We start from the raw sequence: 12,102 nt of genomic DNA, 5'->3' as shown, positions 1-12,102 counted from the left end.
GGTTCAAGTTAGTATCTTCATTCAGTGTATCATATCTGCAAGCTCCAAAGCGTAAACATTTATTTATTTATCTGGAAAGGATGATTTCACTACTCATTTTGTCATCTATGTTATGGACAAACCAGATAGTCTGTCTGCACATGCCCAAGACTCCAACTCCCAGAGTTTGTAGCAGCCTCCAAACATGGCCACTGTGGATGACAATCACAAGCTAGCACCACCCTCCCTCTCTGGAACTCTAATTCATGCTCTACCTGTTCCACATGACAGCCAATCACATCACAGTACTTAAGGATTCTCAGAGGTTAGTATGAAGTAAATGCTTAGGGAGTGGTTTGGTGGTTAGCACTGATAGCTCACAGCAAGAAAGTTCTGGGTTTGAGCCTAGTGGCTGACAGGGGCCCTTCTGTGTAGAGTTTGCATGTTCTGTCTGTGTGGGTTTGCTCTGGATTTCCCCCACAGTCCAAAAACATGTAGGTTAGATTGACTAGTGGCTCTAAACTGACTGTAGGTGTGAATGGTTGGTTTTCTGTGTTGGCCCTGCAATGACCTGGCAACTTGTCCAGGGTGTACCCTGTGCCTTGCCCATAGTCAGCTCAGGTATGCTCCAGCTTGCCTGCAACCCTGCAAAGGATACAGTGGGGCAAAAAAGTATTTAGTCAGTCACCAATTGTGCAAGTTCTCCCACTTAAAAAGATGAGAGGCCTGTAATTTTCATCATAGGTATACCTCAACTATGAGAGACAAAATGAGAAAAAAAAAATCCAGAAAATCACATTGTCTGATTTTTAAAGAATTTATTTGCAAATTATGGTGGAAAATAACTATTTGGTCAATAACAAAAGTTCATCTCAATAATTTGTTATATACCCTTTGTTGGCAATGACAGAGGTCAAATGTTTTCTGTAAGTCTTCACAAGGTTTTCACACACTGTTGCTGGTATTTTGGCCCATTCCTCCATGCAGATCTCCTCTAGAGCAGTGATGTTTTGGGGCTGTCACTGGGCAACACGGACTTTCAACTCCCTCCAAAGATTTTCTATGGGGTTGAGATCTGGAGACTGGCTAGGCCACTCCAGGACCTTGAAATGCTTCTTATGAAGCCATTCCTTCATTGCCCGGGCGGTGTGTTTGGGATCATTGTCATGCTGAAAGATCCAGCCACGTTTCATCTTCAATGCCCTTGCTGATGGAAGGAGGTTTTCACTCAAAATCTCATGATACATGGCCCCATTCATTCTTTCCTTTACACGGATTAGTCGTCCTGGTCCCTTTGCAGAAAAACAGCCCCAAAGCACGATGTTTCCACCCCCATGCTTCACAGTAGGTATGGTGTTCTTTGAATGCAACTCAGCATTCTTTCTCCTCCAAACACAAGTTGAGTTTTTACCAAGAAGTTCTATTTTGGTTTCATCTGACCATATGACATTCTCCCAATCCGCTTCTGGATCATCCAAATGCTCTCTAGCAAACTTCAGATGGGCCTGGATATGTACTGGCTTAAGCAGGGGGACACGTCTGGCACTGCAGGATTTGAGTCCCTGGCGGCATAGTGTGTTACTGATGGTAGCCATTGTGACTTTGGTCCCAGCTCTCTGCAGGTCATTCACTAGGTCACCCCGTGTGGTTCTGGGATTTTTGCTCACTGTTCTTGTGATCATTTTGACCCCACAGGGTGAGATCTTGCGTGGAGCCCCAGATCGAGGGAGATTATCAGTGGTCTTGTATGTCTTCCATTTTCTAATAATTGCTCCCACAGTTGATTTCTTCACACCAAGCTGCTTACCTATTGCAGATTCAGTGTTCCCAGCCTGGTGCAGGTCTACAATTTTGTTTCTGGTGTCCTTTGACAGCTCTTTGGTCTTGGCCATAGTGGAGTTTGGAGTGTGACTGTTTGAGGTTGTGGACAGGTGTCTTTTATGCTGATGAGTTCAAACAGGTGCCATTAATACAGGTAACGAGTGGAGGACAGAGGAGCCTCTTAAAGAAGTAGTTACAGGTCTGTGAGAGCCAGAAATCTTGCTTGTTTGTAGGTGACCAAATACTTATTTTACAAGGATTTTACCATTTAATTCATTAAAAATCCTACAATGTGATTTCCTGGATTCTTTCCCCCATTCTGTCTCTCATAGTTGAAGTGTACCTATGATGAAAATTACAGGCCTCTCTCATCTTTTTAAGTGGGAGAACTTGCACAATTGGTGGCTGACTAAATACTTTTTTGCCCCACTGTAAGTGGTTATGGATGGTAAATGTGGATGGGGTTATTTATTCATTTATTTATTTATTTAAAAAGACCAAGCTTCATATCCATATTGTTTTACTGGTTTGTCTTTAGTTATGCCTTTTGGATTTTTGTCTCCTGATCTGTAGTAATGAGGTCCAGCCGTTTTCCCAGAACCAGTTTTCGTGGAACTTTCAGGATAGATGGCCATTGGTCTCAAATAGAACCAACATTTTGAGGGTCATACAGTTAAGGGTTTTGTGGGTACTGCTTCATATATAGAGGCAGTAGCCACTATGTATTTGTACTGTAAGAGTGTAACAATTGTGCAGTACAGTGTGTTCTGATTTGGCTGACAGCAGGAGAGAATCAGAACCATGTTTATTGGTCATGTACTGTATGTTCACACACAAGGTCAAAATCAAGGTTACCAAAAAGGTCAATTTTTTTTTTCGTGATATCTTCCTTCATATCCATTGTAAGTGCTACTGGGTGAGATTTGTTTTGCCTGGCAATACTTATTTTTTTTATTCATTATTATGAAGCCAAGGCTCCCTCAACTGAAGGACAAACATGGCAAAAACAGTCAATTTCAGAACTTCATGACAAATTTTGAGCTAAATGAGGCATAGGATGCACTTAATGTCTGTGTTCTATAACTGGCTTTCCATTAATAGGAAAAAATGTTTAAGAATAAATAGAATTATCAAAGGACATGGGATGTACCCTAAATAATAGAATGACACAAACGCAGAAGTAGTGTAGTAGCACTGACAGCCGCAATGTGCACTGAGAGCCTGAGAGGGAGAATACCGGTACATGATCCTGGCAAGTAGCTTTCAAACAGAGTCAGGAAAAAAGAATCATCCCAATTGGCTAATTCTGTTTCTTCTCACAAGTGATTCCATTAAAATATAATCAAACAAAGGGATTCCTTACATTAATGGCATTTAGCAGATGCTTTTATCCAGAGCAATGCACAACATATTGAGAACAGTTGGGGATTAGGTCCCTTGTGCAAGGGCACTTTAGCCATTCCTTCTAGTCTAGGGAATTGAACCAGTAACCTTTTGGTAACAAAGCTACTTCTCTAAACCATTAGGGCATGGCTTCCTTATAATGCTTGTATAATTCATGCAAGAATTATAATCAGAATGTTATTACCAAAGGTGCATACACTTCAATAGCTTCTCTTCTTTTTCCTGTAGAAAATTCCTGTATAAACTCTTCTAATTTTAGAGCCTACTGTTGTCAGATTTCAATTCATTTCTCATGAGCACTCCAAGCCAACAGGGGGGGACCATGCACAAGATAGTGGTGGAACCCAAACCCTCAGCAAGTGTTTTAGAGGGACCATATTTACCTGTGCACCCACTGGGAAAGCATGGTAGGAAATATTTGGACAAAGCCCAGTTAGCCTTTCACCTGCTCCTGGAAATATGGAATGACCACAACTCCAGATCAACCTCAAAACGCAACTGGTATAAAAAAAAAAAACTTAAAATGTGGAAGATGCGATGAGGTCATGCTTCATCATGACTATTTTGTTAATTATTAAGTAAATGCGTTTTAAAATGGATAATTTTGGTTATGCTAATTTAAACTTGTTAAATTTACTTTGTTGAAAATTTATCTTAATTTAATAGTAGTATGATACTGTAAGTTTATTGTTAATTTAACCATTAACTGACTTGAGGCCTTAATTTGAATGACTGTTTGAGGGCAAATCTTTTTTCATTCATTTTGAGACAAATACTTGTTTTTTTTTTTTTTTTTTTGTTTACCTGGAAGGTTATCAACCTATTCAATATTATCAAATTTCATCATTTGATTATCTCCACTAAAACCAAAACCCTCTTCAAGAAAATTAAAAAAAAATCATGGAATAAGAAGAATTGAGTTGTCCATTGCATCCTTCAATGGTTGATCAGGCAGTTTTTCAAGTTTGGGCAGAGTTGTGGTCACAAAAAGCACAGAACTTGACACCTACTGTAGGTTGTGAGTCAATAGAATGTTAAAACCTTCAATGTTTCCCAGAAATGCTGATGTGCTCCAGTGCAGAATTTGAGTTTGATATTCCTGCTCTGTAGGGTGGCCTTTTGATATTAAGGGGTATTAATGTATGCCAAGAAAAATATTCCCTACACCATTACAAGAAGGCAAAACCTTTACCTTTCACTGACTGTTAATATGTAAATAACTAGACAAATGTCAAAGGTGTATGCCAAGCAGATTTCAAAAGCCAATGTACTCTATGTGAATATGTACACCTACAGTTCCATGTAAGATATGTTATAAAACCAGTTGAAAGCTTATAGGCAATGGTTTTAATTTTATGCACATTTAAAACTTTTATATGTTTAAAAAAAACCCCTCTAACTTTCTTCTGGTCCCAAGAAGTATTGTTAATAAGTAATAATTAAAATAAGTTAGCGCAGATCGTGGTGAATTTCTGTTCGGCTATTTTTGTGACTACTCGGCATGTGATGTCATTTAAGACAAACCAACCGCTTGAGTTGAGTCCACTTCCATGTATTTTCATTGCCATTCGGCTTGAGTGCACGCGTGCGTTCGGGAATTTCCAAAGAAAAAACATGCCTTATTGTTGTGTAGTGAACTACCATATAACAATGGGACCAGGTCAGGAAGAAGTTTTTACGTTTTTCTGAGAGAGGAGAAAAGGCGGAGTGAGAGGATTGGCTTTTTTGAGAAGAGGTGGAGTGAGAGGATTGGCTTTTTCTGAAAAAGAAGAGGCGGAGCAAGTGGTTTTTTTTTTGTTTGTATGTTTTCTGAAAAAGAAGAGGTGGAGCGAGTGGGTTGGCTTTTTCTGAAAAAGAGGCGGAGTGAGTGGGTTGGCTTTTTCTGAAAAAGAGGCGGAGTGAGTGGGTTGGCTTTTTCCAAAAGAGGAGGGGCAGAGCGAGTGGGTTGTGTGCATGAAGCCAGAGGGTTTTTTTTTTTGGAAGAGGAGAAGAAGCGGAGAGAGTGGATCGTGCGCCTGAAACAAAATCAAACAGTCAAAGAAGAAACGGAGCAGCAACGTTCAAGCAAAAAGGAGAAGATTGGAGGTAAACGTTTTTACTTTTGCTTGCAATTGACAAGTCAAGAATCCTGAGGGATCCTGTACAATCATTGTGGAAATGAGACAAAAGGATATTTCCTCACTTGGAGTAGGCTATAAATAGTATAATGCTGCGGATGGCAGGCTACAGGCTAATGTGGCCTACTGGCGCACTGTCAAGTAATCGTTACCTATATCCACTAAGGAGGGTGGTTTAATTATTCTTCAAAAGGGCTCTTACTTAAATTCCTACTTTTGTCGTAATACCATCATAACTACCAGGATAACTTGTTTGGGCGTGAGTCTTGTCGAGGTCTGGGGTCACTGCGATCAGAGTCGTCTGAGTCGCTGTCCGATTCCGTGGCTGCATGGTCAAACCAGTGAGCCACATTCACCGATTGCTTCACAACGGCCATAGGTTCATATATATATATATATATGGTTTCACCTCTCGGTATTCAATTTGGAGAGTTCCTACTTCAAAATCGCTATCGCTTTCAGGCATTTTACACAACCTCTCACGACCAAAGTCCGTACATGTGTGCTCGGTTCGCAGGTAAACACAGAACTGCTCCCAGTCTGTTTGGCTTAAATGACATCATGACGACGGTCCCCTGGTGGTGAAAGTGTGCATAAGTGAGATGTAAACAAACCTTCGGAAATTGGGCAAAACAGTATATTTTTAACCGTTTTCAATTTTAGGGTACCAATTAGACACTAGGAAGATTGAAGTCACTTTTTGGGTTGTTGTTCTAGACAATAAAGTTGATATTCTACGTTTCACCTCCGACCATTGCCTATGACCTTTAAAATGTAATTTATAAAGAAAGCTACATTTTCATTTTTATACCTTGTTTATGAACACACACAGATCTGAGTTACATGCAGAGCCACTGACAGCTTTGGCTGGGCCCAGGACAAAATGCTCTGAATGCCCCCCCGGGCCAACCCACACCCACCTCTCTTATCCCCAGTGTTGGGCACGTTACTTTCAAAAAGTAATTATAGTTACTAGTTACTTTTCCCAAAAAGTAACTGAGTTAGTAACGGAGTTACTTTGTCATAAAATTAACTAATTACCAGGGAAATTAATTATTCTGTTACATTTTGTTCCCCCTCAAAAAAAAATCAAATTCAATTAGTGTAATCATAATAAAAGTGAATGCTAAATGTGTTTAATGACTGAAATGGACACTTAACAGAACCAATTAGTAACATTATCTACACTCTATATTTTTGTGGGACAATGTGAGATAAGACATCTATCAAATTTAAAATATTTTTGTAGTTATTAAAATTGTTACTAATTACTGGCCACTGACGAGGACAAATGTTTTGTTCCTCGACATAATGTGCATTGCACGTAGACATTTTTGCCTTTTATTTCAAGTAATGAAAAGTAATGGCTGTATTTCCAATGTGAAAGTGCAGTGTTGGGCTGACTGCTCGCCATCGCTGTGTCTTCCGATTGAAAGAGTGAGCAGTGCAGTAGGCGTGGCCTACCTACGTATGTTGTCCAAATCTACTCTGATTGGCTTACTGTGCCATTGTCTCATGTCTCCCCGCCCCACACGAAAGCAGAGTAAAGAAAGGCTGAACGAGCAGCTTGCCAGATGAAAACAGCTTTAATAAAGCAACGCATAATATTTTATTGTAAGTAACGGGAACGGCGTTATAACGATGTAAAAAGTAATTAGTTAGATTACTCGTTACTAAAAAAAGTAATGCCATTAGTAATGCCGTTTATTTCTAATGCCGTTATTCCCATCACTGCTTATCCCAGTCTCTACTCACTCCAACCCTTAAATGACAGGTATTCAAAAACCATTCAACCGGTCTACAACCATTTCATTTTAGCATTTCAACATTTTTACAGTTTTAACATTTCCGTAGTCTGCAACTATTCAGGTGCGAAATGCAATGCGCCGGACTTTTGTTGTGCGTGCGTGTGTACTGTCCAGTGTGAAAAGCAGAGAAGAACACACCGCTCGAGAAACGGCGGGATATGATTGCGGGCTAATGTGAATATTCTTAGCTTCAATCAGATATATGAGTCTGCTGACCTACGCAGTGTCAGTGTGGCACTCTAGCTGCACAGTGGCTGACAGGAAGAGGCTGCAGAGGGTGACCAACACTGCACAAAGGATCATCGGCAGCCCTCTGCCTTCCTTAACTGACATCTACAACTCTAGATGTCTGAACAGAGCAAAAAACATCATAAGGGACATCACCCACCCTGGCTTCCATCTGTTCAACCTGCTACCCTCTGGCAGGCGATACAGGTCCATACCGGCCAGAACAAACAGACTCAGGGACAGCTTCTTTCCTAAAGCAGTCACCATACTCAACTCCAGTCTGCACTGAGGAACTGGTGCTTTGAGAACTGGCCTACCTGTGAACTGTTCAAAATGTAACTTTGTGTATGCTTGTGTGTGTGTGTGTGTGTGTGTGTGTATTGCATCATGTCTTTTTGCACTGTCAATACAAATGTCACCTTATCACTGAATGCTGCTATCACTAGCCACTTTACTTATACTACTGGAGTATTGATGCCAATATACTTGAACTGTATATATATATATATATATATATATATATATATATATATATATATATATATATATGTGTATGTATGTGTGTGTATATATGTGTGTGTGTGTGTGTGTGTGTGTGTGTGTGTGTGTATATATACTGTAATTATAATGCCAATATACTTGAACTGTAATTATAATGTTACACATGGTTGTACACCACTGGATGCTGCTACTATCAGCCACTTTACTTGCCCTTAAGGTTTTATTTACTGTGCTTTGTCTTGGGTGTATTCTCCATGCAGGACCTATATAAATGTGTCTGTATATAGTAGATAGTAGTTCAATAGTAGTTTTTGTATATTGTATATTGTACATACCTTTTCTTTTTATTCTATGTGTGTGTGCACTTTATGGAGCAGCTCTGAATCTCATTATACTCTGTGTGATGACAATAAAGGCTTTCTATTCTATTCTATTCTATTCTATTAAGCCGTTGTGGTTATGAAATGATTCAATGCCCTGTGCGTTTGATATGGTGTTCAGTGTGACTTGCTCTCCCCTCGTTTGTAAAATGAATTGCGTGCCGCGTGTGCCTTGGTTGGGGTTACTTTACGGGGCTGGAAAAAGTTGGCTGTCTTACCTGGCTCAGCTGCCCCACTGCCTTTGCTAGTACCTGCTGCATCATCCGAATCTTTTTTAAAATATTTATGCAGTGAGCCCCTGAGTCTCTTGGTTTCTTCCTCTCTTTTTCTCTTTTCTTTTCTGTGCTCCTGACTTGTGCATGTTGGCAAATGGCACGCACGCTGATTGTGGAAGCGCTATGATCGAACGATGTCGTTTTTTTCCCCTTAATCAAAGAGTCAGACCAAACCATTTTTGCATTAGGGGTGGTAGGGGGTTCTTGACACCTTTTTCAAAGACAATAAAGGCAAAAGATCTAGAAATCATTTATTGAATGCAAATATAGCACATTTCTCCCCCAAATCAACACATTTTGAAATGAAATAAAATAATCGCAACTTCATGAGAGCCCAGTTCTGGGCCCTCCCCATTCCTGGGCCCGGGACAACATACCCGTTTGTCCCCCCCATCAGCAGGCCTGGTTACATGTGAGGCATTTCATTTTCACAAATATTTTCTGAGATAACATAAGTGAAATTTAGATCAAATAAGTCTTTCAGAATTTATATTGTGCAGAAAAATCCATAATTTTTTTTTTGTATATTAGTTTGAATTAAACATTTGAAGAAAACACCTTCGATGATTGCAATTGGTTATATTTTAACAAGTCCACGTAACTGAATTGAATGTAATGTTTAGTCACAATTTTTGGGGAAAAAAAAGTTATGTAAATGCCACCTTTTGTTTTTTCAGCACTATGACAAATGAATTTCTAATGTCTCTTGTTTTCATTCCATATATAATTGGATTAATAATTGGAAGAATGGTGAAAATCATCAAACCACATATTTGGCGTGCATTGGGTGGTATATTCTGAAAACGATATGAAACTATGGTAAAGGTAGAAACTATTTCATACAGAACAAAGGTAATTATCTGTGCTAAACATGTGTTTACAGCCTTACTTCTGACATTAGTTTGTGTGTGGGAAAGACAGGCTTTAAGAATTTGTACATAGGAGAATAATTGAATAGTCACACTAATGCCCTGCATAACTCCAGTTATAGTTAATCCATAAACATTGTTCACAGTAAAGTCACCACCACACGAAAGACTTAACAGTGCACTATTGCTACAATACACATTAAAAATGATTGTGTTACATTTTGGAAATCTTGCCTGAAGAGCAAACAACACAACAATCATGGAAATGTCAAGGCCCCAAGCCAGAGCTATCACACCACCAACTGTGTATGGACTCATGATAGAGTTATACCTCAGTGGCTTGCATATTGCGATGTAGCGATCAAATGACATGGCTGCCAGGATAAAAAGTACACTACCTCCATAGGAATGAAGCAAAACCCCCTGCAGGACACATGTTGGATAATAGACCATATTTGTCTGGGTTACAATATCCAGAAGCACTCTGGGCAAGGCACATGTAATTGCCATTAAATCTGCCAAAGGAAGGCTGAACAAAATGTAAAACATTGGCTTATGAAGGCTTTGCTGGGTAACAATCAATGCTAAAATTATTACATTACAGAATACTGCAAACAAATAGATCAGAGCTCCAGTGATAAAAACAGGATAAATGGCTTGAGGAGGGACATCAAATCTGGCAATTTGAAGGTTGAAACTGAATGTGGTGTTGTAAAATAGTTGTTCCATTCACAACCTGCAGGAGAAGAAAACAGAAAGGTGTTATCAATTTAGCAGTGTGCATCCCCCCCCCCCCCTTTCATTTACAGTGACTTTGGCCTCAGACTCACCTGGCAAAAGATCCAATTATGTGAATAGAGGGGAATGATATGGCCCATTTATATCCATTTCTATCCTCCCAAGATGATGCATGTTACTCATAAGCCACCAGAGAATATTAGCACCTTGAATCTTCTCATAACCATAAGATGTATAGCTTGACAGAAGAAGCTCTGTCCACAAACATTAGCACAATAAGTTAACATATGTGAATCTTATGAGAGAAGGAATTAAACAATCAGAATGACTGACTGATTTTCTTCGAAGTTGCTTTGTATTCTTTAAAGTGTCTGAAATTTTAACTTGCAGTTTATTTAAATGTATTTGTTTTTAAATGTTAACTTGTACACTCACTGAACACTTTATGAACACTACACTAATGCTGGGTAGGGCTTCCCTTTGCTCTTAAAATAGTCTCAATTCTTCATGACATGGATTTGAAGAGATGTTCCTTTGAGTTTCTGGTCCATGTTGACATGATCACATCAGACAATTCCTGCAGATTTTTCTGGTGCATTTTCATGCTGCAAATCTCCTGTTTGAATTCAGATTGGTAAGGCCAGTGAATAGCACTGAACTCATTGGCATGTTCATGAAACAAGCTTGATATGGCTGTTACCTTGTGACATAGTGCATTATTATGTTGGAAGTAGCCATCAGAAGATGAGTAAACTGTGCCCATGAACAGATGACTGATTTGTATTAATTGGCCCAAATTGTGCCAAGAAAATAATCCCCACACCATTCCACCACACCCACCGAACTGGACTGTTGACGCAAGGCTGGTTGGGTATATGGATTCATGCAGTTGGTGGCAAATTCTGACCTTTCTGTATAATATGTGTCTCTCAACAGAAATCAAGATTCATCAGACCTGGCTATGCTGTTCCAGTCTTTGACGGTCAAGTTTTGTAGGCATAGCTTCACCTGCAAACTCAGCTTTCTGTTCTTGGCTGACAGAAGTTGAATCCAACATGGTCTTCTGCTGTTGTAGCCCATCTGCCTCAAGGTTTGACATAATGTGCATTCTGAGATGTTTTTGTGCTAACTACAATTGTACAAAGTGGTTGTTGGAGTTACTGTATCCTTCATGTCAGCTCAAAACTGTCTGTCCATTCTCCATTGACCTCTCTCATCAACAAGGTGTTTCTGTTCACAGAACTGCAGCTCACTGGATTTTTTTTCTCTTTATTGCACCATTCTGTGTAAACTCTTGAGACAGTTGTGCATGAAAATCCCAAAACATGAGCAGTTTTAGAAATACTCAAACCAGCCCATCTAACACAAGCAATTATGCCAAAGTCAAAATCACTGAGATCACATTTTCCCCATTCTGATAGTTGATATGAACATTAACTGAAGCTGCTGGTCTATATCTGCATGCTGCACTGCACTGCTGCCACACAATTGGCTGATTTAAATAATTGCATGAATGAGTAGGTGTACATATGTTCCTAATAGTGTTCAGAGTGTATGTTTTTATTTATTTATTTATTTATTTATCTGCCTTAATTTTAAACAAATGCATTTTTGCTTAATGCTGTACCTACCTGGAGCTGGGTGTAGTCCTCTAGTACTCCACCTGACACTGACCTGCCTACATGACACCTTACCATCATGAAAATGACTCCACAGAAATGATCCAGAAATGTGTGTGGAGTTTTTGAGTGTGCAGCGGTAGTGTGGGAATCCTTGTGAGCAGTTCTGCCCCCTTCTATCTGAGGAAGCCCAGCTGGTGGAGAAAAGCTGGCACTAGAAAATAATCTGGAGTGCATGGATGTAAAGAGCGCAATCCTAAGCGAGTCCACCAAACTCCAGAACATCAGCACTGGATTCAGACCTTCAGTGAAGGTGGCTTGACTTTTGTGTTTGCCCAGCAGCTCCAAGACTTAGATAAAATA

General features: G+C 39.7%; 1 protein-coding gene across 1 annotated transcript; it reads right to left on the bottom strand.

Moving 5' to 3' along the window:
- Positions 1–9,160: 9,160 nt before the first annotated feature.
- Positions 9,161–10,111, bottom strand: LOC132901193 (olfactory receptor 52B2-like). Its single transcript, XM_060943532.1, has one exon. It carries the CDS (start codon positions 10,109–10,111, stop codon positions 9,161–9,163), a length of 951 nt encoding a protein of 316 aa, XP_060799515.1.
- Between the last annotated feature and the right edge of the window lie 1,991 nt (positions 10,112–12,102).

The sequence above is a fragment of the Neoarius graeffei genome, chromosome 17 (genome assembly GCF_027579695.1).
Source record: "Neoarius graeffei isolate fNeoGra1 chromosome 17, fNeoGra1.pri, whole genome shotgun sequence".
Classification (NCBI taxonomy): domain Eukaryota; kingdom Metazoa; phylum Chordata; class Actinopteri; order Siluriformes; family Ariidae; genus Neoarius; species Neoarius graeffei.
This window is presented reverse-complemented; position numbering and strand designations above follow the sequence as displayed.